The sequence below is a fragment of the Athalia rosae genome, chromosome 7 (assembly GCF_917208135.1).
Source record: "Athalia rosae chromosome 7, iyAthRosa1.1, whole genome shotgun sequence".
Classification (NCBI taxonomy): Eukaryota; Metazoa; Arthropoda; class Insecta; order Hymenoptera; family Athaliidae; genus Athalia; species Athalia rosae.
In genome coordinates, this window is record NC_064032.1 from 7,683,654 (window position 1) to 7,708,505 (window position 24,852).

Genomic DNA, 24,852 nt, shown 5'->3' on the forward strand with positions numbered 1-24,852 from the left:
TACATCGATAAAGTGCGTGTAAAGGGAAAAGCGGTTCGGCGCTCGAAAAAAAATATTATACTCCTGAATCTTTTTTTTTCCTTTGAAACCACTTTTCAATACCAAGCATCGATCGCGGCTATAAGTGGGGCTGTTTTCTCATGAAAACATCTGTAATGATCCGGAAGCTTTATCCGACGTTATAATGATAAAAAAAGATGCGTACTCGAACGTTCCGCGGGTCAAAAAATACGAAAAAATCGAAGGTAGTAGGCGCATGTCTTTGCGCCACTTATTTACATCGGAATGAACATCGAATCATGGCAGCATCGATGCAAGAAACGTGAACGAAACTGGGAACGCTTCGACAACGGTAGGGTGATTCAGAGGCGTTATCTCAAGCATTTCCGAACCGGAAAGTAGAATAGACGCGGTAAAATTTCGTGAGGCGAACTGTTCGTATATCTATGGTTTTATAAATCACTCGGTTATAAGGTCGCCCGGCAAAAAGCGTCGACAACGATCGCCCAGCAACCCTAATTGAATTTCGAGTGCAATAAATTGCATATGATATATTCAATGTCTGCACGTGACACGGGCTCATGCATACCGTTGGGGCTACCATTATACGGTTACGCGTAAATACATAGGTATATGTATGCACTACAGTCCAGATCGTATACGTATGTATGTACTTATAATTTTAATTAAGGTCAACTCTCATCGCGGTTACATACTTATACACTAGGGTGGGCTGAAAACCCCCTTTTTCTAGAATCGTTATTATTAATACCGAAAATATTGTTCGTTATGGAAAAAACAAATTTGTCGCGAAAGAGAAAACAAATTTGGTTCGACGATGATGGTTCGATATCTTTGGCTCGTCAAATTCCGTCAAAGTTTGAAGGAGTATTAAAAAAAAAAAAAAAAAAAAAAAAAAAACTGAAATTATTCTGATCGGAAATTCAATTCTCTACTAACAATAAGAAGGTCTTGCGATAAAATCTTGTCAAGTTGACAGTTTCAAATAGTTTTTGTATCTTCTACGTATAGGTTTATTACAAAGAAAATAACAGCTTCATTGCTTTTATTATCAAACTCTTTACAAAAACAATTTATAATGCGAGCTGAGATTTGACAAACATCCATTTGTACAATCAGTCATAATTGCAGCTGTCGGCTAAGTTTTTCGTAACACCTCACCTCTTAAAGGCATGAAATCTTGGCCAATCATTCACCACTCGATATATAAAACTTTAGGAGGAATTTCTGCACATTATTTTGGCAACGACTTGACGTAAGCTTTTCTTTCCTCAAAACTTTTGAAATACTTTCAAATTTCACCGCTACAATGCTGCTACAGACGAAATAATTATTGAATTGCGAACCATTGTTAGTTGCGAAAATCTCAAATCGAACGAACGTTGGGACGCCCGGCGGGTTTAGATAGAAGAGACGTATGTACGTACGCAGCAAATGTGGCTCTGCCCTCGCAATTCCATTCATCATCATTTCATCATTTTCAATAAATTTTTACAAATTCGAAGCCATTTTTTGATGGAGAAAATCCCTTTGCGCCACGGTATTCCTCACAATCAGAGATTTTTCGCCTACTTGACGAACGGAATCTTTGAGCGCAATAAAAAATTTCGACTCCGATTTCCGGGTCAAAGGTCTCCAATTTTGCGGGGCCACGTTCAAAGGAGATTTTCGCCGATCTCGAGTTGGAGAATCATCTGGTAAAACGGCAACGCATACTTTCGAAATATCCCGTACATTAAACTATAATTCATGAGTCATGAGCGGATTTTTTTGTATTTTTTTCCCTTCACCCCGCAATATTAGGGAGCGAGAATTTTTCATGTAAATTGTTCGCGCTCTCCACTATAATTGGAATTAGAAATATTTTACTATCGTCGAAAGTGGAATTTATTCACAAATAAAACTCACCGCCTGCAGGCTCGTTAGCCGTATAAATATACATATGCACGCGATCGCGATCGCATTCAAGATGGCGTGCAAGCACAACACGTGACGAGCAACTGTGAATGTAGACGGGTTTTTATTTATTGTCCCTGCATTGTACGTCAAACATACGCCCGCCGTAGGGCGTGCAACGTACGTACGTGTTTGAACTTTACCTAAATATACCGTTACGTATACGTGTACCGACATGTTACATGACATTGAACGGAGGGAGCGTTTTCACATTAAATATATAAATATCCACAGTGCATGCAAACCAGACGCGGCGCGGTATTTTAGATTTCGGATTTCGATTGTCGGTCGAATTAATTAGACATTTCGGACCCAGCTTCTGACCCGCCGGGCAATCATTTCCGGGGACAGGTTTACAACCCCATGCGTTATCGCTCATTGTCAACGGCAGCACAACACGTGGTTACGAGTTACCGCGATTAGTTGGGAGTCCCGTAAACGACGAACGGAAAAAAAAATTTCATGCTATCGTAAAACTCGGGGTTCCGATTACGTCGGTGTCAGTATACCTTCCTCTCGTAGTCGTCGTTGGGTACAGCCATCCAAGGCAATTCAGCCACGTGTCCTTGAAAACTTTCTTCAAAATCAAGAACATCGGCAACATTGCTCCAAAGCACAACGTGCACAACTTCGAAGCGTTTTTTCATCTGTATTCTTTCACCCTCAGACGCACAATCTTTATCATCATCTTTGCAAACTGCACCGTTAACACTCCCGTAAAGCTCTGTCAACTGTTTAGTGAAATCGTCGCAAGTTGCCCCTGGATTGATGAAACTAAAGTACACGCCGATCGTCTCGCAAAGAGGCTCTCCGTTTTCTGAGGCGAGTAGCTTTCCCACGTCACGAAGTCTACCGGAATCCGTCGCGGTAGAGTTTGCCTGGTTACATTTTACGAGCTGACGTCCGAACACCCTTTGCTGCCAGTTCGTTGGCCTCGTCTTCGCCGGCTCATTGACGGTGCTGACCGCGCCGCACGCTGCCATTAAAATATTTCGTATTCACTCGTCGCCAAAGTCTCGACTGTACGGCGGTTCGCGCTCGACTGTGGCGTCCGAATTTCAGCAGTCAGCGCCGAACGGTGTCCGCTGAGGAGCTTCGTGACGCATACGTTGCTAGGGGTGAAATACGTCGAAGAAGCGCGCGGCGCCACGGGGACACGGCGCACGTTATTTCGAGGGGTGAAGAGCGACGGCGGGATCGCAGGAGGGATCATGGGGTGGGTAACGGGTGTCGCTCCGATACTCTCGGTGTGACGTGTCGCGAAGCGTTTTAAACCACGTTATCCGATTCGGATGCCGGCCGCTATTTTCGGAGGCTCCTGAATCGCGGAGATCGCGTTCTTCGCGGAACTGGAACAGCTTCGCACTTGCGGTATCACTATTATAATAACGACGCGGATTGCTAGTATACAAATAACAATAGTGAATTGAAATTGAGTTGACTTTCGTTAACTCAACGGTTGTTGTATTCGCTTCAAAAACACCCGTCGCGTATTCCAATTATGGTCTAATGGACGAAAAAGCTGAGCACGAGATCGAGGCGGTGAAACAAAACAGTGAACGACACGCAGGCGTACAGGATTTCTTCGCGGAATTGTCAATTTTTCGCCGAAAAAAACGAGTTCAGTTGATCATTGAAAACTCATGTACTGCAATACAAAATAAGCGAAATTCTCCGAAAATAAGCAAATATTTAGGGTACCTAGCAGCCCTAGACAAAAGTGAAATTTTGAAAAAAAATTCGAATCCGTTGAATTCATGTTTCGGAAAGATTTCAAGGTCGCCGATATTGTTTCTGAATTCGGAATTTCTTGAATTTTTAATTTCAGCAAAATCGCAAGCATATCATTTCAGTAATCATAGAGGTGATAGACGATGCGCGATGACTGGAATGCTTGGAAATGTGATTTTGGTAATTCTATGTCGAACTTTTCCGAGATTAAATTAGCATCGGATTGAAAAAATGAATGAAACGAAACGATAATAGGAAAACCGGCAGATGCTAAGCGAGCTGATGTGAAATTGTGATATAAGAATAACGTCACTTTGAGTATCTCGTTTTTTTTGATGGATCAAAAATATTTGGTTGAATTATGTTCGATCTCGATTTTAATTTTTGACAGTACGGTTGGGCGCGATATTATGTATTGACAACAATGCTCAATTTAAAATATGTTTCATCCAAATGATGTGTTTTGAAGCCACAGTGATAATAATTGTTTTCTTGTTTTTGAAGTTATTAAATCACTGAATTTCCCTGATAATAGGTTTCAGTCCTCATATGACGTCAGAGGAAAACAAGTTCGTTACGTTTTTTTATTCCTTGCTATAAACACTGCCAAATAGTTTCCAATCTCTCATTGACAAATTGGAACATAAGGAATGGCAAAAGATCCATCAGCGCCTTGCCAGTCAGCTTCGTGAAGAAATCATTTTATATAACTGCATACGCCTCCGAGATAGCATCGATATTCTCAGTTGTCGATAAATAATATGCAAGGGTTGTTTTTTTTTTTTCTTCTCTTTTGACTCATCAATTATAGGGTGCTACACACAAATCGATCCGGCTGCCACCCCTCCTATTTTTAATTTTACACGTCAAGTATTTTCTGCTCCAAGTCTTTCCATCTCACTTACCATTCTCAACTTCATCTCCGCGAAGGCGAATAGAAAAAAAGCCGTCATTGATTTGAAATGTAGGTGCAATTTAATTAATAAAATATTGAAATTCATATGTGACTATATATTTGATTTAAAAAAGAAATGTATTTCATTATGAAAATATATTTTACTTTGTACTCAATTTTTTTTTTGTTACGTAATTTACACTAATTGAAATTTTCTCCCATTTCTGCCAAAATAACCGCATCTCATTTCCAATTTAACTGAACTGATGTAATTTTACCTACTTTCATTCTGATTTGCATTCATTCGACTTGGTCTATCTTATTTGAAAAAAAAGTGAATCACACTCGAATTTCTTCATGCGACGAAAGCGTTGTAAAATAGTCGAAGGTTTTTTTTAATTCCAGAAGGTATAACTCTATTGAGTCATGCATAGTCAAAGGTTGTAAAGCATATCTCGAAAATTGACGCAGCGTATGAGGCGGATGAAGCACCCGCATCCACTGATTGTGAACTCTATACTGTACTGGAACGCGCGCAGCCTATTTTTCGTGTAGCGACCTACGGTGAGAGATAGATAGTTGTAGTTGGGGTCGGACGCACTTGTCTAATATATAGGGACTATCTTCCATAAAAACATTGACTGTCAGAGGGAAAAATGTCGTTCAACACTCATGCAAACACTGAACTCTGAAGTTCATTTAAAAAAAAGATTGCCAAATTTACTGAGGAAGTGGTACGAGAATGCGCTTCACAACACGATATGATGCAATGTTAATTTTTCGATTTTTTATGGCTAAAAATAGCATGGACCTTACTTGTGAATACCTAATTACCGAAAATCCATTTGTAGACATGAGTATAATGAAATGTACAATCTATTTCTATGATCAACAAATTTCATAAATACTGGGTTTGACGATAACGATGCATATTCCCGACCGAAGTATGTGGTTCAGAAAGTAGATATGCGTGTGACACAAGCGGACATACTCCAACCACAGGGACGAACATACCACAAAATTATATTTGTTTATAACAAATTGCTTATCAGATAAACAATTAAGAAATAGACTAACAAAGTTTTTTTCTTCAGAATATCAAAGTACAATAGTAACCATGATTTTTAAAACCAAAACGGTTTCTTAATATTGATATTTAACGTAAGAAAAAAATTGTTAATCAACTAATGCGATTTTCAGCAAGGAATAATTTTTTTTTAAAAACGATTTTCCGCCTCAAAATCATTGTTTTTATCAATGATTCGATGTAAAAAAAAAAAATCAAAAATATCATGTAAACAATGCATTTGTTTATAACAATTTTTTAAACAACGTTAGTGAAAAATTGAAAAAAACAATTCCGTGTAGATTTAGGTAATAACAATACGAAACAGTCGTAATATTTGACAAAAAAGAATTTTTCATCTGCTTTATCTACGATTGGAATTTTTTCATGTCTTAGATTGTTGATAAAAAAGTGAAAAATCAAAATATTCCACTTTTTCCAGCGGGGATCTCTTCTTAACCCTTTGAAACATAGCTCCAGGCATTGAAAAAAATCTCAGCTTCCTAGTTCAATAATTATCTGGATCTTTATGTTCAGTTGTGTCTTGTCAAGAAAACTTGATTAACAAAAAGATATCTGATTGGGAAATTGGGGAAAGAATTTTTTTTTGACGGATTATTGTTCATTCAAGTATCCAAAAAGTATGTTAATTTTTTCATTTTTTAATTTTAATATTTGAAGGGTGAAACTGATTTTTGTAGTTCAAGTTGCAGAATCGGTCGGCGCGCGCGGACCGCACTACACCCGTTTTTAGCCTTATTTTCGGCTCCAAATTAAAATTATGAATAATGGCGATGGAGTTCCGGGAGGCGGGACTTTTTCGTAGGAAATTTCCCGCTCTTTAAGAAGGTTTTTTTCGATATCAGTGATAATTTTTTTGATATTCGCAAAAAACCAAAACCGCTGTTTTTATTTTCACCAAATTGTTCATAACTTTTGCAATTTGTTATTCCGCCACTTGAAATTTTCCAAGAAGTTTCTAGGTGTCATTTCGAATCGAAGGACACCTGGATCATAATTTTCGGAGAAGGTGAACAGAAAATCGTAAAAATGGTACATGTTGACTAGACTATAACTATGAAACAGGAGGCCGCAAATATTGGTATAGTTCTAGGGTTTTCTTTCGATGGTGATACTCGTCCAATGAAAACTATGAGAAACTTTTCAAAATTCCAGTATGCGAGTGGAAAACCAAACTGGGAACGGTTTTCGATAAGCTTGATTGTAAGTGAAGGAGATATATGTATGTGCTTAAGGCACGTTGCATGTAGCAACAAAAATGCGACCAGGCTACTAATTGTAAATAAAACGGTAACGTGACAGCTCGGAGCTCACGGAGCATCTATTACCCATCTAGAGGACGTAATCAATGAATCTTCCATGTAAAGCCTAAATGGCTGATTATCGACCGGCGCTTAGTAGGTAACGAAAATGAAGTAGATCCCATCGGTGTCCACCGGCACGGCGTATCAAATCGGACGAACTTTGCGTTACATCTTATGATGACATCCCAAAAAAGCTCCTCGGGTGTGGAAAACTTCGCCAAGTACGTACGCAAACCGTGACCATAAGTGGAGCATGTAAACATTGCGCGATTTGATTTAGGTTCTCGCAAAATATCCCCAGTCGAATTTACAGCAGCAGTTTAATCGACTTTTGAATTATAATTCGTAAATTAATTTTTGCTTAAAATAAAATAATAATGAATGTTTCATTTTGAAAAATTATTTTTTTCAAAGTGAATGATGGGTGATTTCCCAAAAGTATCATTTTATTTCATTTTTTTCAAAGCTTTGTGTGTTGCGCCGTGTCGATAAATGGTCGAATTGTAAGAATTCGCATCGCAGATTATCATAAATAGAAAAAATCGGGCAATCGTTAAATAAAATATAGTGCATAGTAGTCTACTTATAATTAGACAGTCCCTATCCGACGAGCGCAATTCTTTTAGCACACGCTCTATGATTGTTCGTGAAGGGCCGCAGGCCCGTGTCGCGTGACCCTATGACTCGTGCTTAAAACATTGTTCTCGCCAACTTACAATTAGTATCCTGACTATGGAATATACTATTTCATCATTAAAGGTTTTCTTATTATTGTCATATATCATTATAGTTATCATACTTCCTGCGTGTTTGTAATCCTTATTATTACTAACATTGTGACCACTCACAACATTGATATGACCTCAATATTCTCATGATTATGAGTATCTCGCTGATTTTTATTTTCATTGGATGTTGTGCGTTTGGAGCCTGCTCATCTTGTCAAGGAAAAGTCGGAGCATGACGGGTACTTGAAGCATTATTATTAACCAAATGTCGATGAATTTCTCAAAACCAGTACCTTTGGTATGTTTGTTTTATTGTCTTCTACAGCTGTAAAAGAAGATACAAGCGAAAAAATTGACTTTTCTCCCTTCTGCGCCCTATAACTCGCGCGGCTCAAGGTCAAATGAAGGGTACACTTCGCATGTTGTTTCGGGGCATTCGATAAGGATCTACACCAAAATTTAGCTTACTGTGAATTATTCCGTCATTAGACCCGAAATTCGTCTATTTTGACTGGACTAAATACCAATTTGCAAAATATAACTACATAACTACCCATGCTCATTATATCCTGCATTTTTTCTCCGCACAGTTATCTTGAAAACATATAGTATGCCAATAATTCTTATCGAATCTCGATAATCACTTTGAATATTTCCTCACTTTTTCAATGAAACTATCAAATTTATCACAAAATGTTATAGGATCTTTTTTGTGAATAACTTTATTCTCCGGAAATTATTTATTACTAATGAAGTTTTCGAAATTTCTAGAGAATCATTAATTGTTCAATGTAAGTGCCACTTTTCAATACGATGTAAAGTTTTCTAGATATTGAGGCGATTGAAATAAGACCAGCTGTCGAACATACGAAGGTTGAAAAAAATTTCACGTCGACCGTGACAGGACTCGAACCTGCAATCTTCGGATCCGAAGTCCGACGCCTTATCCATTAGGCCACACGGTCCGATGCGATGAAAGTCACAGTGCCGGTATTTATACAAAACTGTCATTAATCTAAACTAAAACGCGAGAACGATCTGAATCAGAACTCAACAATTGGATATTCGAGCAATAATCATATTTAAAAATTGATTCGAATAGGTCATATGCATAATGATGGTTTATCGCATGGCTAGGCTAGACCATGACAGTTCTGATGCGGAACGCGCATTATTTTAGTATATATAAGTACGTAAGGGCACATGCTTCGAAACGTGCATGTATTCCACGGATATAATTCACATGTATCCCTACGACTCGTGTACATTGCGCATCAAAAGGGGAAACGAAGTTCTTGCTCACGACAGAGCGCAAGAGTATCGCGGAGCCTGCTGCCCGAGCCGACTTGCGCTCCTGACAATGAGTTGTATCTTGGCTCCCGAGGTGGAAGGGGGAAGAAACGAGGCAAGCCGTCGGCTCTCATACGCCATGCGCCACGCGGCGCGTTTCCTACCTGGAGACGCAAAACGACTTTTTCTTCCATCGCTAGAGGAAGCATAAGCGGCCTTTCGGACGATGTGTGGTAGAAAAAGTAATTGTACAGTTTAGAGGGTGTACAAAGATTATGTGTGGCCGCTTCACCGGGTGATCCCTGGAGATCCGTCAAAACTTGTGAAACTTACCACTTTCCGCCCTGTGAGGGGATAACAATTTTTATGATTTGGGGAAAGATTTTTAGGATTTATTTATTTTTTGAGCTGTTGTTTTACCAAGAAAATCGCATTTTTTACCCATAGCCCCTCAGAGACTTGAGTTTTTCAAGAGAAGTAGAACGGAGAATGGATCTCCAGCGATCTCGAGCTGGAGAATCACCCGGTGAACCGGCAACCATAATCTTTATACACCCTGTATGTACGTACTAGCCGCATAAGGAATATCACGGTCCACATGCTATGCACTACATTTTATTCAACAATCGTTTGATTTTAGCCAATTATTATAATCTGCGAAGCAAAGTCTCATGGCTGTTTTGCAACACGGTGCAAATATGTGGATATTACTATATTAGAATTTAGGTAAAATAACAATTCACAGCATTTACCATACTACTTGTTTGGAAAACATTTAATGTAAAGGTTTTGCTCGTTCTTAGGATAATGCAGAGCACGTTCATCGAAAGTTCTGGCGAAAGGATTCATCAATCCAGCGTTACATTGCGGCACTGACGATGAAATGGCTTTATCATGTCACGCTGGTGGAAAAAATAGAAATCCATCCCGGTTTTTCATTCATTATATCTCACCGGTCAATAAACAGCCGTTCAAGGTTTTAATCAGCCATGCGTTGAATAAAAGGTGATTCGAGATCTTAAGGAGAATCCTCGGTAGAATTCGAGTAAAATGATGACGTGGAAAATTTCCAAGTCACATTAAGCATTTTGATATGAGCAAGGGGAAAAAAAAAAAAACAAAATGTAAATGAAAAAAATTAATAAAAAAGAAATACTGCCATCGCCTTGGTAAGGTAGTTTTGAGGCTAACATGAGAGCTTTCTCAACCCCTCAACAGATGGAAAATATTGCTTAAATAAGCAACCCGTTTGTCGGTGTCGAACCGTTGAGAGTAGTCTAACATGATTCATTAAAACACATTGAACTCATGAAAGGTAAATGTGGACGCGAAATTGTTTTCCGATGTCGCGATATGTCAAGAAGTTGAAACAGTGATAATCACAAGTGAACAGATTCGAAAGAATTATACAGAATATATCGATTGCCGTTTGTTTTATAAAAAACGGCGGTCTATAGACTGCGATTTGTTCTCCTTGCTTGTAGGATTCCCAATTCTTGGTTATCATCTCAATTTCACGAATTGAAAAAAATAAATAAATCACAATAATTCTGTTACCATTCGAACACAATTATTATATACTACTCAAATACAATGTGTAGTATTTTTATACATCTTTGACGCCTATAGATCTTCAGTCAATGTCAGCGCCAATGGACGAGTGGTTGGCTCTCTGGGGACTCTGGTTGTAGGGTGAGGTTAAATCAACCCTCAGAAATACGGGAAAAAAAACAGCCGAAAATTTTACCTCGGTGAAATATTTTTATTGTTTGTCAAAAATCTCAATCTTATTGCGGAAAAATGCGATCAAAATACTGGAACTTATAACGAAACAATAATTATACTGTTAAAAAGATATTTGTACACTCTTGTTATCTATGTGAGTTGTTTTTTCCAAACTTTCAATTCTACAAGGTTTATCTATGACGTCGCTAGAGTCTTATGCTCAGCACAAACCCACTTTTATAATATACATTATATTCATCAATGCCTAAGACTGTCGTCGTTTTCCATTCGCGGTTGATCGTAAATAGATCTCGAATCGTTCGTAAACTGATCGTTCGCCGCTACATTTATTATTCACCGCTGTAGATAAGATTATGCGCAGAGCCATTTCGCGATCTCGAAATAAATATTGGAAATTTTTTTTGTAATTGCATTGAATGCCAAGATGATTTTTCACATGTATGTATATCATCGGGAAGACCAGACAATGAAAGTATGGATTGACATCATATTGCAATACTAATTTTTGATACTTGTAGTTTTAACAAAAAACCAAATTTACGATCAAACCTGCATAGTAAGCGTTTCTTCTCCGCTTCGAATCTACTATGAGCCTATCAATCATAACAATGAAAAGATTTTTGCGAAATATACTCTTTCAGATTTAAGTACTTGGCGATGTTTTTTGCACCCAAGATGTTGTTTTTTTTAATGCAATTTTCTGATAATTCTGGCATATCTCTGTAAAGACGTACTAATTTTATAATCGCATGCGCGTTCACTTCGAAACAAAGGTAACGATTCAGGCTAATAACATTTTTAGTTATGGAGAGGTCAGGACTTTCCTGCAACTGGTTCCGCCACATACGTAAGAAGAATATACAGTACCACATGCCGTGAATCTTATTATATGAAGTTCCTTTTTTGCTTAGAAAAGCTTGTAATATTAATCGAGTTAATTTCAAAAATGCAGCTGATCCGGCCGGATTTTCAACCAGATCCATACCAAGGCTTTCTTAACCAACTATTTTTTCCGCGGCCCTGAAGTTCATTTAATCATCCAGTTTAAAATCAGAGATTATTAACAAAATGCTCATCTTTGGAAGATTCATTGATTACGTCCTCTAGATGGGTAATAGATGCTCCGTGAGCTCCGAGCTGTCACGTTACCGTTTTATTTACAATTAGTAGCCTGGTCGCATTTTTGTTGCTACATGCAACGTGCCTTAAGCACATACATATATCTCCTTCACTTACAATCAAGCTTATCGAAAACCGTTCCCAGTTTGGTTTTCCACTCGCATACTGGAATTTTGAAAAGTTTCTCATAGTTTTCATTGGACGAGTATCACCATCGAAAGAAAACCCTAGAACTATACCAATATTTGCGGCCTCCTGTTTCATAGTTATAGTCTAGTCAACATGTACCATTTTTACGATTTTCTGTTCACCTTCTCCGAAAATTATGATCCAGGTGTCCTTCGATTCGAAATGACACCTAGAAACTTCTTGGAAAATTTCAAGTGGCGGAATAACAAATTGCAAAAGTTATGAACAATTTGGTGAAAATAAAAACAGCGGTTTTGGTTTTTTGCGAATATCAAAAAAATTATCACTGATATCGAAAAAAACCTTCTTAAAGAGCGGGAAATTTCCTACGAAAAAGTCCCGCCTCCCGGAACTCCATCGCCATTATTCATAATTTTAATTTGGAGCCGAAAATAAGGCTAAAAACGGGTGTAGTGCGGTCCGCGCGCGCCGACCGATTCTGCAACTTGAACTACAAAAATCAGTTTCACCCTTCAAATATTAAAATTAAAAAATGAAAAAATTAACATACTTTTTGGATACTTGAATGAACAATAATCCGTCAAAAAAAAATTCTTTCCCCAATTTCCCAATCAGATATCTTTTTGTTAATCAAGTTTTCTTGACAAGACACAACTGAACATAAAGATCCAGATAATTATTGAACTAGGAAGCTGAGATTTTTTTCAATGCCTGGAGCTATGTTTCAAAGGGTTAAGAAGAGATCCCCGCTGGAAAAAGTGGAATATTTTGATTTTTCACTTTTTTATCAACAATCTAAGACATGAAAAAATTCCAATCGTAGATAAAGCAGATGAAAAATTCTTTTTTGTCAAATATTACGACTGTTTCGTATTGTTATTACCTAAATCTACACGGAATTGTTTTTTTCAATTTTTCACTAACGTTGTTTAAAAAATTGTTATAAACAAATGCATTGTTTACATGATATTTTTGATTTTTTTTTTTTACATCGAATCATTGATAAAAACAATGATTTTGAGGCGGAAAATCGTTTTTAAAAAAAAATTATTCCTTGCTGAAAATCGCATTAGTTGATTAACAATTTTTTTCTTACGTTAAATATCAATATTAAGAAACCGTTTTGGTTTTAAAAATCATGGTTACTATTGTACTTTGATATTCTGAAGAAAAAAACTTTGTTAGTCTATTTCTCAATTGTTTATCTGATAAGCAATTTGTTATAAACAAATATAATTCTGTGTTAAATTTTTTTAATATGAAAAAATCAAACAAAACCAGCCATGCATCGTTAGCTGATGCAAGAAATTTTTGCCTTTTTTTTTATGAATTTTTGAATATTTTCTCATGTTTAAGTCTGTATTTTCTTCGAGTTTCCCATCATTTTTATTCGAATAACTTTAAACTGTTCAACATACGACTACAACAACCTCAAAACGACGTTAAATTTGACTAAAACCTTGTCCGGGGGTTTTCGAGGTCGCTGATTACGAATTTGAAGTCAAAAATTATCCCAACAAAATGGCGGATCTAACATGGCGATGAGAGACATGAAAATCTGGCCTAATTTGATATTTTGAAAGATAAGAATTTAAAGACAAATATTTACAACATTAACCCACTTGGAACATGATTTTTATATTATACCATATAATAATAATAATAATAACAATAACAATAACAATAACAATAACAATAACAATAACAATAATAATAATAATAATGGCAATGACGATGATGACAAGGATCCTTCAATTGAAGAATAATTATTCTTACCTATGATCCTAATACGATCAAATTCACACGTCATATAATTAAAAGAATAATGGATCAAAAATATCGATAAATGAAATAAAAAATATTTGTATTGATCTTACAGCTAGTAGTCGAGTAAATTTCACGACTTCATCATGAGACCCTGCATAAGAAATATTATTTGAGCATGAAGAACATATTTTATTCATAAAAACCTAGCATATATTATATATTGTTATACATATTTGCCGGGCTATGCCCTTCGATTTATATCAGCCTCCTAAACCTACCCCCAAATTTCAGTTATTTGACACAGTTTTGTTCGTGGTACAAGAGTCTTTTTGTAAACAGCGATGTTCACCAGTCTTAAGCCTGACTTCTGACTGACCACAGCATATTTTCAAATACAATTTCCCAGCATTTTATTCCTTTGGATTCATTGACCTCGCATGCATTTATTTGAAGTGAAAGGTCTTGCTTTATTTTGTTCGGGTTCGCATTTAATCGTTCAGCAAGTTGAATTGCTTCTCTTTATTTTGAGATCCGACTTTACGGATCAGATTTTCCCAGCGCTATTCAAAAACCCGCTTCAATTTACTAATCATTTACTATTTTACCGCTCGCGCCGTTACAATATATAGTTGTATCTTACGTGCAAACATTATTTATAATGAAAAAAAAAAAAAATAGCTGTAAAAGAATGACCAAATAACGTGAGCGTCTTGTACGAGAAACAGAATTCTGAATGCCGCGCGCCGGCCGCCACCATATTGTGATACGCTATTTCGGATGCACGAGCTCGGACAAAAATCGTTATACAAGAGAATAGGCAGATTTAGGCAGCTGATTCTTGTCGATATCATAAGATAATTGATCAATCTATAATCTGGATATCGAATTTTGGCGGCATATGCTACTTTTGTTCTAGTTGAAAATGCAAGTTCAGAAATTCTGCTATTTTTGTACAAGCATCGAACAAGGCATAATTTAAACAGGATAATCATAATATTTGGGGGTTTATTATTGCATGAATGTTTTCTACATACTTGTAGCAATCGTTTCCATTTTGTAGAATTGAAATTAATCACTTAACTATAAAGTTCTTCACTTTTGAATACAGCGTAAATCTACTGACAATCACGAGCGATGCGTGCGCTCTGAATAAAGGTTAACTTTGAAATGAAATAACTCGACAAGTATTGGAGGTAGGGACTCGTCCTTTGAGGAATAAATGCGCCAATCCTTTCTCTACCCAACCTTCCTGTTAAAATTCTGAAAATCGAAAATTTATTTTTCGGGGTTTTGGCCACGATTTGGGAATTTGGTCCCACTGTGCGATGTCTGGAAAAATGTACAAGAGTTATGAAGAGATAAAGTTTCCCAAAAACAGGTCTCCAGTTTTCGCTCATCACTCGAAAACTATCGACGTTGGAGAAATTTGAATGAGAGATTCGTGAGGAAGAGGAAATTTCGAAAAAAATGACGACTCCCGGAACCTTGTTCCGTCGATTGTTAATACCATAGGTATATGTTAATACCTTTCGTTGAATGTCGACAATAGGGCTCCGCACGGTGAGCGCTGTGCCGCAATGCTGTCTTGAAACGCACGAGTCCCCAAGCCCCGACGCAAATCGTTTCGTCAATTCACTTCTCTTTGACAGACGGTCCATTGTTTCTCCACTCTGCGGACTTCAGGTGTCATTCTTGATTTGCCGCCGGATAAGATGCTATTTTTCCGAATTCTAGACTGGTGAGTCGGAGGTGAAGGAGGAGGTGCATTCGAAGGTCGAAATTGAGCGAACAAACTCGAGCGATTGGGAGAATATGATAAACCACATCCGGGTCGACGGATTGTTTTATTAACTTCGTAACGAGCGTAAGCTGAATTCGATCCAAATTTTCGTGGTGGTGCAACTCTGGATATGAAAATCCAGATTCTTTCAGCACAAGCACAAATGGTTCAGTTTCTTCTATGCTCGATATGTATGTACCCATTTTGGAACACAAGTAAAATTTCACCATAGATATATTGAACGTTCGATATATCTATGGTGTCACCCTCACAATATCGTGCAACTCGACGTGGAGTTACTCGTTATGGATTTATTTGCGGTAGACTCATATGTATATGCACGCGTATGACACGTGATGCCTGATGCGTGATACACCTGGCTCCTGGATAAGCAACTACAGGCATATATTGTATACTTACCTGTATACGTAATTCATGAATTCCCCACTGCTTCCATTCCATTCCATGGCTGCACGTTGTAGCGCGTACTTCATGGTGTATGAGTATAACCATAAGTGGCAGAACCTCGCCAATTGTATATGTATAATATACAATTATATAGGGGGAGACTGAAACGAGTTAATAATGCAGTATCCACACATATATACATATCTTATACCAAATGTATCATGAACGCAACTGCACTTCCTCGCGAGGGGCGACTCAATTTCCGATATATTATACCAGGACTGCTGCAGGCGTACGAACTTCATTGCTACAAGGATTCAATTACCGCTGCAGATCGTTTGAATTATGAATTCGGAATCAGATTTCCTCATTTACGATACCAAATTAACGGAGCACTTGGTGTTCCGTGACAAAATGCCAATATTTTGAATACCCTGACCCAATGAAAAAAAAGGGGATTTTTTGGATTTCCTGATACGGTCGCGTTCCTGCCTCCCGGCGTAGGTTCGAGAGCGGCGTTGCAAAACGAAGCTGTAAGAATAGCAAGTTCTTGAAAGTTCTCTGCGCAGTCTTTCTTGTTGCCTGTCTTATAGCCTGTCCGCTTGCTTAACAGTCATGTCAGGATAGATTAAAAATAGTGAGACGCCAGAAAAATCAAATAAAAAGAATAAATAATACGGACAATGTATGAATAAACTAGAGCATCACACGAAATAACCACAATATTCTTACAAAACTAACGAGCGTAATTACAATAATAACGGGGCGCGGGTATAATGAAAAATGATAAAATGAGCTCGATCTCCCGGCGTATGACTTGTTATAGTCCAGTCGAATTAGGTTTGATATTAATGTGAAAGAACATAGGCTGGCCAATTTTTTCAAATTCTCTTTGGACCAGGAGAAAGCTACTCTAAAAAGTCTAACATTTTTTTCGAACGTGTTTGGCCGCAAAAAATTCTTGAAAATTGAAAAACCCATATTTCGCGATGTAACTTTTTTTCTGTAAACTTTTCGGAAAAAGTATTCGTACAAAAGTTGTTCGTCGTAACAAGATCTAAATTATAAGTTCGATTTCAAAATTTTCTAAAAATTAATTTACTTGTAAATTGCGAGCAAACCCGGAATTTTTTTCTTCGATTTTTTCGAATAACTTGATGAATGATCAACTTGTGGTATTGTAATCGATGGAGCAGTAACTTCAATCCTTTCCCCAGAGAATGGTCGAATATTCGCTCACCTATGTTCCGTAGTTAAGCAACAATACGCGACGAGGTGAAATCCGCGGATTGCCCATACTTTCGCACGAACGATCGTCACATGGTGCCAAAAAATCGTGAAGGTAGTCTTCCATGAGTACTTTCTAGATACAGAAAAAAAAAATTTTCCATCGATAAAAACTGACCTTTTCGGCGATTTTGAAATTTTTGCTCTCAAACAAGTAGAGATATCTCTGATACTTGAATCCAAGTTCGAATTGATCTTAACAGATTCTTATTGTTCTTGCTTCACTGAGTATTTTAAAAAAAAATAAACCCGAATTTGTAAAGTAGAACCGGAGGTAACAGTATCTTATATTTTGGGTGACATTTATTGCTGTAATTAATATTGAGAAACGGAAAAAATATCAAAATTCGTCAAATACTCCAAGGAATAACCATGAATTTTTTCAACGTCGTCAAGGTAGTTTAAAATAATGAAAAAAATTATTGAACAGCGTTGAACGCTTCGAGCCGTGCTCGATCGGTTGAAGTGCGTGGTGGGGGCTGCCGAGTCGCGTGGTGGGAGGGCCGAGCGACGCGGGCTGACCGATTACTCAACAAATAACCATCTCCGTTAATAATTGTCGTGGATAGGAATTTTTTTTCTAAACCTGCTTGCTTTTTTTCTCAACTTTTCGATAACCCACTTGTATCTTCGATCCGACCTATATTGAGCCCTTTTCAAAAAAATTCACATGGATTTGTTAGAAATATTGCTATAAATTATCTGAAAATCATATTCAATGTTTTCATAGAAATGAAATTGAATATTATTCCCGTGCAATAAGTCTCCTAGCAGATTACAGAGGAGGATTGCGAAAGAAAACCGCCGCAAATTAGGTCTTACAATTAATTGTAAATACAAATTAGAACTTAATTGTCCTAATATTCATATACATATATATGTATACATATTTGTCCTCATAAATGAGACCTAATTTATGGGGATAATATTTCGTTTTATTTTCATAAAAACATTGAATATGGTACACTCATGGAAGACTACCTTTAAGATTTTTTGGCACCATGTGACGACCGTTCGTGCGAAAGTATGGGCAATCCGCGGATTTTGCCTAGTCGCGTATTGTTGCTCAACTACGGAACATAGGTAAGCGAATTTTCGACTATTCTCTGGGGAAAGGATTGAAGTTACTGCTCCATCGATTACAATACCACAAGTTGATCATTCATCAAGTTATTCGAAAAAATCGAAACAAAAAAATTCCGTGTTTGCTCGCAATTTACAAGTAAACTAATTTTTATAAAATTTTGCAATTGGGCTCATAATTTAGATCTTTTCACGACGAACAACTTTTTTACGAACTTTTTTTCCGAAAAGTTTACAGAAAAAAGTTACATCTCGAAATATGGGTTTTTCAATTTTCAAGAATTTTTTGCGGCCAAACACGTTCGAAAAAAATGTTAGACTTTGGAGAGTAGCTTTCTCCTGGTCCAAAGAGAATTTGAAAAAATCGGCCAGCCTATGTTCTTTCACATTAACATAGACGCCACTTTCTGCTTAATTCGACTGGACTATTAATATTATAGTGGTGAGCTACTTATCTTAAAATCTGTCTAGTCGTCACAACGGCCCAGGGAGAAGAGAATCTTGTCCTTCCTGCCTATGATATACCTCGGTTTTACTCGGCTATCTCCGATCATAGTCGCAGTAAATAGGTAATTGAAGAGGGAGATTTAATAAGAGTAGGTACACCGTCTAGTACGGGCCTACAAACCTCTTCTTCGGAACGGACCTTCGAATTCAAACGATGCGCAAGGAAGACCCTAATAGCTCCACGTGCTGCAATCCGTATAATGCCAAATCGGTCCAAAACTAGTCATAAATCCTACTTATACGCATGCTTGATTCAAAGTTAGAGAACTCCGTGACAAAAACGTACAAACTTTTTTCGAAAAAAATATTTGAGGCCAAAAATGGTTATTTCGAAAATTCTCTGCGATTTTGTCCATGTTCCACAGGGAAATTTGAAGAACTTGGTTTTCTATCCGTTTTTCGACTCTGTACCCGAAATTACGAGTCGATGCCACGAAATCAGGCATGCCCGTGAAAGAAATTTCAAGACTTCGTCTCGAAAATTAAAATTCACCTTTAATATGCTTTGCGAAATGATTTATTTTTCCCACTTTTTTATGAATGGAAAGAGTATTACCAATATGGGTATTCTGGTAGAGAGTAACGAGCTAATTTTGTTAATGACAATGAGTGTATGTAGATACTATGTGCAATTGAAAAATTCGCGGCCACAAAAAATATACTCCGAGCCCTTTCTTCTTCTGCGTGCATCTAACAATGAGCGCGAATCAGCGTGGCGTTTGAAAAACGTTGCACATTTCTTTTTTACTTTCGGCTGGATTAGTAATCTTCGGTCTCTCTCTGCAACTTAAAAATATTGGTTGTGTAGAAATAATTCTCCTTCGAATCACTCATTTTTCCGTGATGCTTTCTACGATTTATCTCACCTTAATATATCACTCAGCACATAGAAATAGATCATGTGAAAATATGTATACAAATACATAAATGTAAGGGAAGGATCACCATGAGAACAAAACGTGCTCGGATGAATGAATCGTTGCTGACACGTGAAGGTCTAGTGCCGCACTTGCATTATAGTTTAATTTTATCAGCAACGAGAGCGGTGCCATTACAATAAAATCAAAGAGAGCGAGTCTAGGACTCGTCACTCGCAATCCTGATTTTTCGGCAATCATCAATTTTACTCGACTTTAGGACTCGCCTCCCACTCTACACCTCATCTATACATGTACATGTACATCTATTACAGGTGCTTACATTATTTTGTCGCGGTTTATAATCCGCACTGTGCGATAGTTTCGATCTAGAATTGAGGAACAAAAAATACCTTCGTTCGTTTCTCGTTACATCGTGTTATTCTTGTCAATAAGCCCGGGAGAACCATAAAATAAATCATCAGTGGAAAAATATAGAATTCGTATAAGTTGGAAATATAAAAATTTTCCTTCGAGCCGGATTTGAACCAGCGACCTATGGATTTCTCCGGGGAATCTCGATCATTTCCAACTACAGTCCACCGCTCTACCAACTGAGCTATCGAAGGGATATCAAATCATTTGCAAAAGCTATTATCTATATCTAAGTATTTATATAGCAAATACTACAATCTAATTACCGCAGTAACACTTCTTTCAGTCATTAATTTACATCGTTTGCGTCGCTTAGATTTAATTAAGAATTTTAGATAATGGAGAAATGCATTGCCTCTAAAAATGTAGATACGCCACATACGAAAACCAACCCATAATCCGTCCATCACTCTGACAATTTTTTGCAGATTTGAAATTCATACTTTGAAAGAGTCATGTGATAATGTAAGTGATTTTGTCCGCTGTAACGCCGGTCTTATCGTGGCAAGGTCATGCGATGCAGAGCAACGACCTTGGCTGGGGGGTGGGGGTGGGGGACATGTTTAGTACATTATTGTTAGAGCCGGTGCAACCTGATTTGGTCGTTTGCTTCCAGTTTCGTACGAAGGTTTGTGAATCATTAGAGTAACCTTAGTCGTCCCGTGACCTTCAATGTGGGGAAAAGGTTAGACGATGATGTCACCCCGATTTATTAAATTCAAAGCCCATAATTCAAGGTTCACATACCGGAGGTTCACTATTTAGAGGTTCAAAAGAGCCTTCTTGGTTCGTAGGGAATTATACTTGGATATACTCACCAGCTGTTACGTGTTGGAGAAATTTTATAATTTCAGCTCTGTGATGATGAAAAGTCTTAATATACGCGTCAAAATTTGCCGGAGCGAATCGCCGCCAAGTACCCTAATTGAAATTCTAATTCAATATCTAGTTGAAAAATTCGGGGAAAGTTTTTTTCCTATGGATTATTGTTTGCTAAGGTACTGTAACGATATTTATAGAGAGAGAGAGAGAGAGATTGAAAGTGAAAGGAAGAGAGAAAGAGAAAGACAGAGAGAAAGAGAAAAGGAAAAGAAATAAGAAAGGATTATCTCCGCTAATCCAAGGTTCGCAAAGCGAAATCGTCTTCTTCTCTGTGGAACGTCGTGGAAGTCAGACGTGCCAAAGACAAGGTCGTTGAATTGATAATTGGCATAGAAGAAATTAATTAACATATGGAGTCATCCATGGGAAAATGAAAGCAAAGAATCCCAGCAACTGCAGCCAAAAAATTACCAAGTAACATCACCCACAGGGAAGCAGCCACCATTTACGTCGCTCACGAAAGATAAGTCGCGCAATATATCTCTCTCTCTCTCTCATTTTACTATAAAATTGACGTCTTTTAAACATATCTTTGATCTTTTTATATATATATATATATTATCTATAACTGTCATGTTTAATTTATTCTAAATGTACGTATGTCGTTAAGCACCGATTTTATTTATACTATTTTATTTTTACACATTATTTATTTATTTATATGTCCGAAACGTTAATGATTCGTTTTTAATTTCTGTTCTTTGCCAGACTAATTTTACTGGTCTACATACATATATATTTAAAATTGACTGACTATCAAATGAGGGCATATTTTCGTCTATAAATGATAAAATAACGGCCCCTTTTCAAGTTTACGGACACAAAAGACGGTTAACCGATTTTAGTGGATGTGTGCGAATATTAGTGCGTTTTGAGTGATTTCATCAGTTAGGAATTAGGCACTCAATTTCTTTATTATACAAATCCAAAACTGTTCGAATAATTTTTCATTTTTATTTGGAAAGAATTATAGTTTAAAAGAAAAAGAAATTGTAATAAATAATAATGATAATATTCGAATAATAATATACCTATAAATTTACTACAGTACCCAGAAGGTATATAAATTTTTTCATCTCTTAATTTCCATAATAAATAGGTTAAAATATTTTTTTTCTGGTTCAAGTGTCTGAATCGGTCAGCACGCGCAAAACTCACTTCACTTTATTTTCATCTTGGAATAAAAATCATAAATACTTGTAGCTGAGTTGCGGGAGACGAAACTTGTTTTGTAGAGGAAAATTCCTGCTCGTTGAAAATTGTTCGTCGGATTTTCGACAACTGCAATAGTTTTTGAAATATTCGCACAAAACCAAATAATTGACTAAATTGTTAATAACTTTTGCAATTTTTTCGTCCGCTACTACAAATTTTTCAAAAAGTTTCTAAACGCCATGCGGAATCGAATGGAACTAGAATTCACCAAAATGGTACAAGTGGACTCGACTATATTCCAGCATTTATAATACACGGCATGTTTCTAGCATATTTTGACCCGAAAACAAAACTCATCGCCAAGTACATTAACTTTTCCAAATCAATTGCCACCGAAAAGTCATTCCCCGAGAATGTTCGTAAAATCAAACTCTTCGGAGAAAAAAGGATCCAAATCAATCATTGTGCCAAGTACATACTAAGCATACGTTACTATGCATCGTACATAGAATTACTAAAGAAGACTAGAATTATCAATTTAATGAATATAAAATTTGAAAGAAAATGAAAAAATAAATAGAATTAAATTTGAAAATAAAAATAAAAAGACAAAGAAAATTAGATCAAATTTGGAAAAAAATAAAATAAACAAGTGGAGTAAGAGGTCCTTGAGGGGCTAATGTTGTATTGCTAAACAAGTATTCTAGATTTTGTTTTTCGAAAAGTCCGCTTCAGGGGGCTCTGGTCCGTTATTCGGTGCCTTTGTAAATTGTGCATGTTTCGCATGATTGGAGTTGGAGTTGGTATCAGTGACAGCTGGTTTGCAGCCTCGCAGAAATAAATCACTTACTAATTGGAACTGATTTTATTCGTTTGTAGCTGAGTGATCTGTTGTTTTACCGAGGAGTGAGCTGTAATTATATACGACTGCGTTCACACGGATGACACACAACCATGGAAAATCAAGCGGTGGTGGGGTCGCTGGGACAGCCTCAATGTAATTCATTTTTATATCAACATATCGAAATAGTCATTTTTGTTCGTGAAAAAAACCGCATGGTAATTATTAAATAGTTACAACAAAAGCGATTGCACATTTGCTGTAATATTTATAATATATCTGCGATGAAAGCCATTTGATAAAACACGAACCCAACTCCGTTTTTGAGCTTCCGTCGCGGTGAAGATACTCGGTAGTTTTTTTGAATGTACTAGGCGCAAAATTCTACCGAGGTAAACACATGAGAACGACCGGTAAATATACACTCGCCAAGTATGGATCTGTTGAAATGATTTTTCGCCACAGGGGACACGAAACAACGAAGTCCAACTCAACGACATGCGTGCTTGCCATAATTTTTTTTGATTTCATTACAAATACTGGCGGAAGGATTTCACGTTTGGTAATTGTCGACATGTTGTGAAATTTGTAATATTTCTGCCATTGTTCGACTCATCTCCGCAGTTGTCAAGTTACCAAAATGCTCATGTTGTGAGTAAATTGGCCCGTGCTTGAAGACCTTGAGTTTTTTTCTGGTTCTCTCGGTTCATGGGATACCTGCTCTTGACAAGTTCCTTGTAGTAAGAGAAGATGGAAAACAAATATTTTACGATAAAGCCAATAATATGCTCAAATATTACGTTCTTATTCAAAAAAACCTGAAAAAAAAAACGAACACGATCTGCTCGTTTAACCCACAAAAATAATTACGTCAACAAAACGCGATTACCCCTACATAGCATCTATGCATGCGATTTCTCTTCGTAGCTGGAGGGTCTCCGGAATTATTGATTATTCTTTGTTAATCAAATCATTGGCAATTTTCTCGGTCGTTTGAATAAGCGCCGCCATTAATACCAATTTCGAAGTTCAGAATATATTCATCAATTTCCAGAGTTTTATTTTCACGACTCATCGGGCAGGTGAGAAAAAATCATCGAGCACGAAAGATATCGCGTGCCATTTTTCACATGCACAGTAGGCCGAATTACCCGCACATCTGGCCAAGAACGCAATAATCAAAAACGTTGTGCAAAAATTGGTATACCCGTTTTTTGTTTTTTTCATAGGAAAAAGATAGTGTCTAGTCTCGCATATATATATCCTTCAAGGTCATTTCAAAGTCAAACCATCAAAAATCTGGACTTTTGATTTCAAACTTGGTATTGTTGGCATTTTTTATACTTTGATTTTCCCACACTTATTGTTAATTAGTTTCGATCAAAAAAATCTACTCACGCGTTTCACCAACGAGGAGATTTGGTGGGGCAGGTTTGGGGGAACTTTGAAATGCATTTTGTACTTTTTGAATTTGTCTTCCCTTTTTTCCCGTTTACTTTTCTTAGTTCATTTACACATTTCATTTTTTTGCATCTTATTTATGTTTTCACTTCTGTTGAATGTTTCTTATTTTGCAAAAGTTAGTTTTCGTCAGAATCTTCTCCTGCAGATTCCACCAATTCTCTGGTACTTTGAGATATATCAAACACTTGACTGTTCTATACTTTCAAGGTACTTGGCGCATCGAAAGAAGTAACCACAAATTTTAAAGCGAGTTTCGATAGGAGAAGTTCGGAAATGTAGCCAAAATAATTAAAAAATCCAAAAAATCTCAAATTTTTTTTTAATTGACATCTATTAAAAATTGCGCAACTATCCGCGAG

The 24,852-nt window shown here is 37.0% G+C and overlaps 2 protein-coding genes and 2 non-coding genes across 5 annotated transcripts in view; 1 reads left to right on the top strand and 3 right to left on the bottom strand.

The window, feature by feature from the left end:
- Window positions 1-3,570, bottom strand: part of LOC105693977 (nucleoredoxin-like) — a 62,584-nt gene extending 59,014 nt beyond the window's left edge. Inside the window, exon 1 of the mRNA XM_048658066.1 lies at window positions 2,487-3,570. Coding sequence (XP_048514023.1) covers window positions 2,487-2,960 — 474 coding nt within the window. The 5' untranslated portion in view covers window positions 2,961-3,570. The remainder of the gene's footprint in view (window positions 1-2,486) is intronic.
- LOC105693976 (cholesterol transporter ABCA5-like) overlaps window positions 1-24,852 on the top strand; it is a 75,919-nt gene that overhangs the window by 6,394 nt on the left and 44,673 nt on the right. The window contains exon 3 of one of the 2 annotated variants that reach the window (XM_048658061.1): window positions 23,068-23,185. In XM_048658061.1, coding sequence (XP_048514018.1) covers window positions 23,130-23,185 — 56 coding nt within the window. In that variant the 5' untranslated portion in view covers window positions 23,068-23,129. Of the gene's footprint in view, window positions 1-20,741; window positions 23,186-24,852 lie in introns of those variants that run through there. The other variant, XM_048658060.1, reaches the window with a different exon arrangement.
- On the bottom strand, window positions 8,615-8,687 carry Trnar-ucg. The gene has a single exon. It is a non-coding gene; the product is annotated as a tRNA-Arg (tRNA).
- On the bottom strand, window positions 20,245-20,345 carry Trnay-gua. Its single transcript has 2 exons — window positions 20,309-20,345; window positions 20,245-20,280 (listed from the first exon to the last, which is right to left on the bottom strand). It is a non-coding gene; the product is annotated as a tRNA-Tyr (tRNA).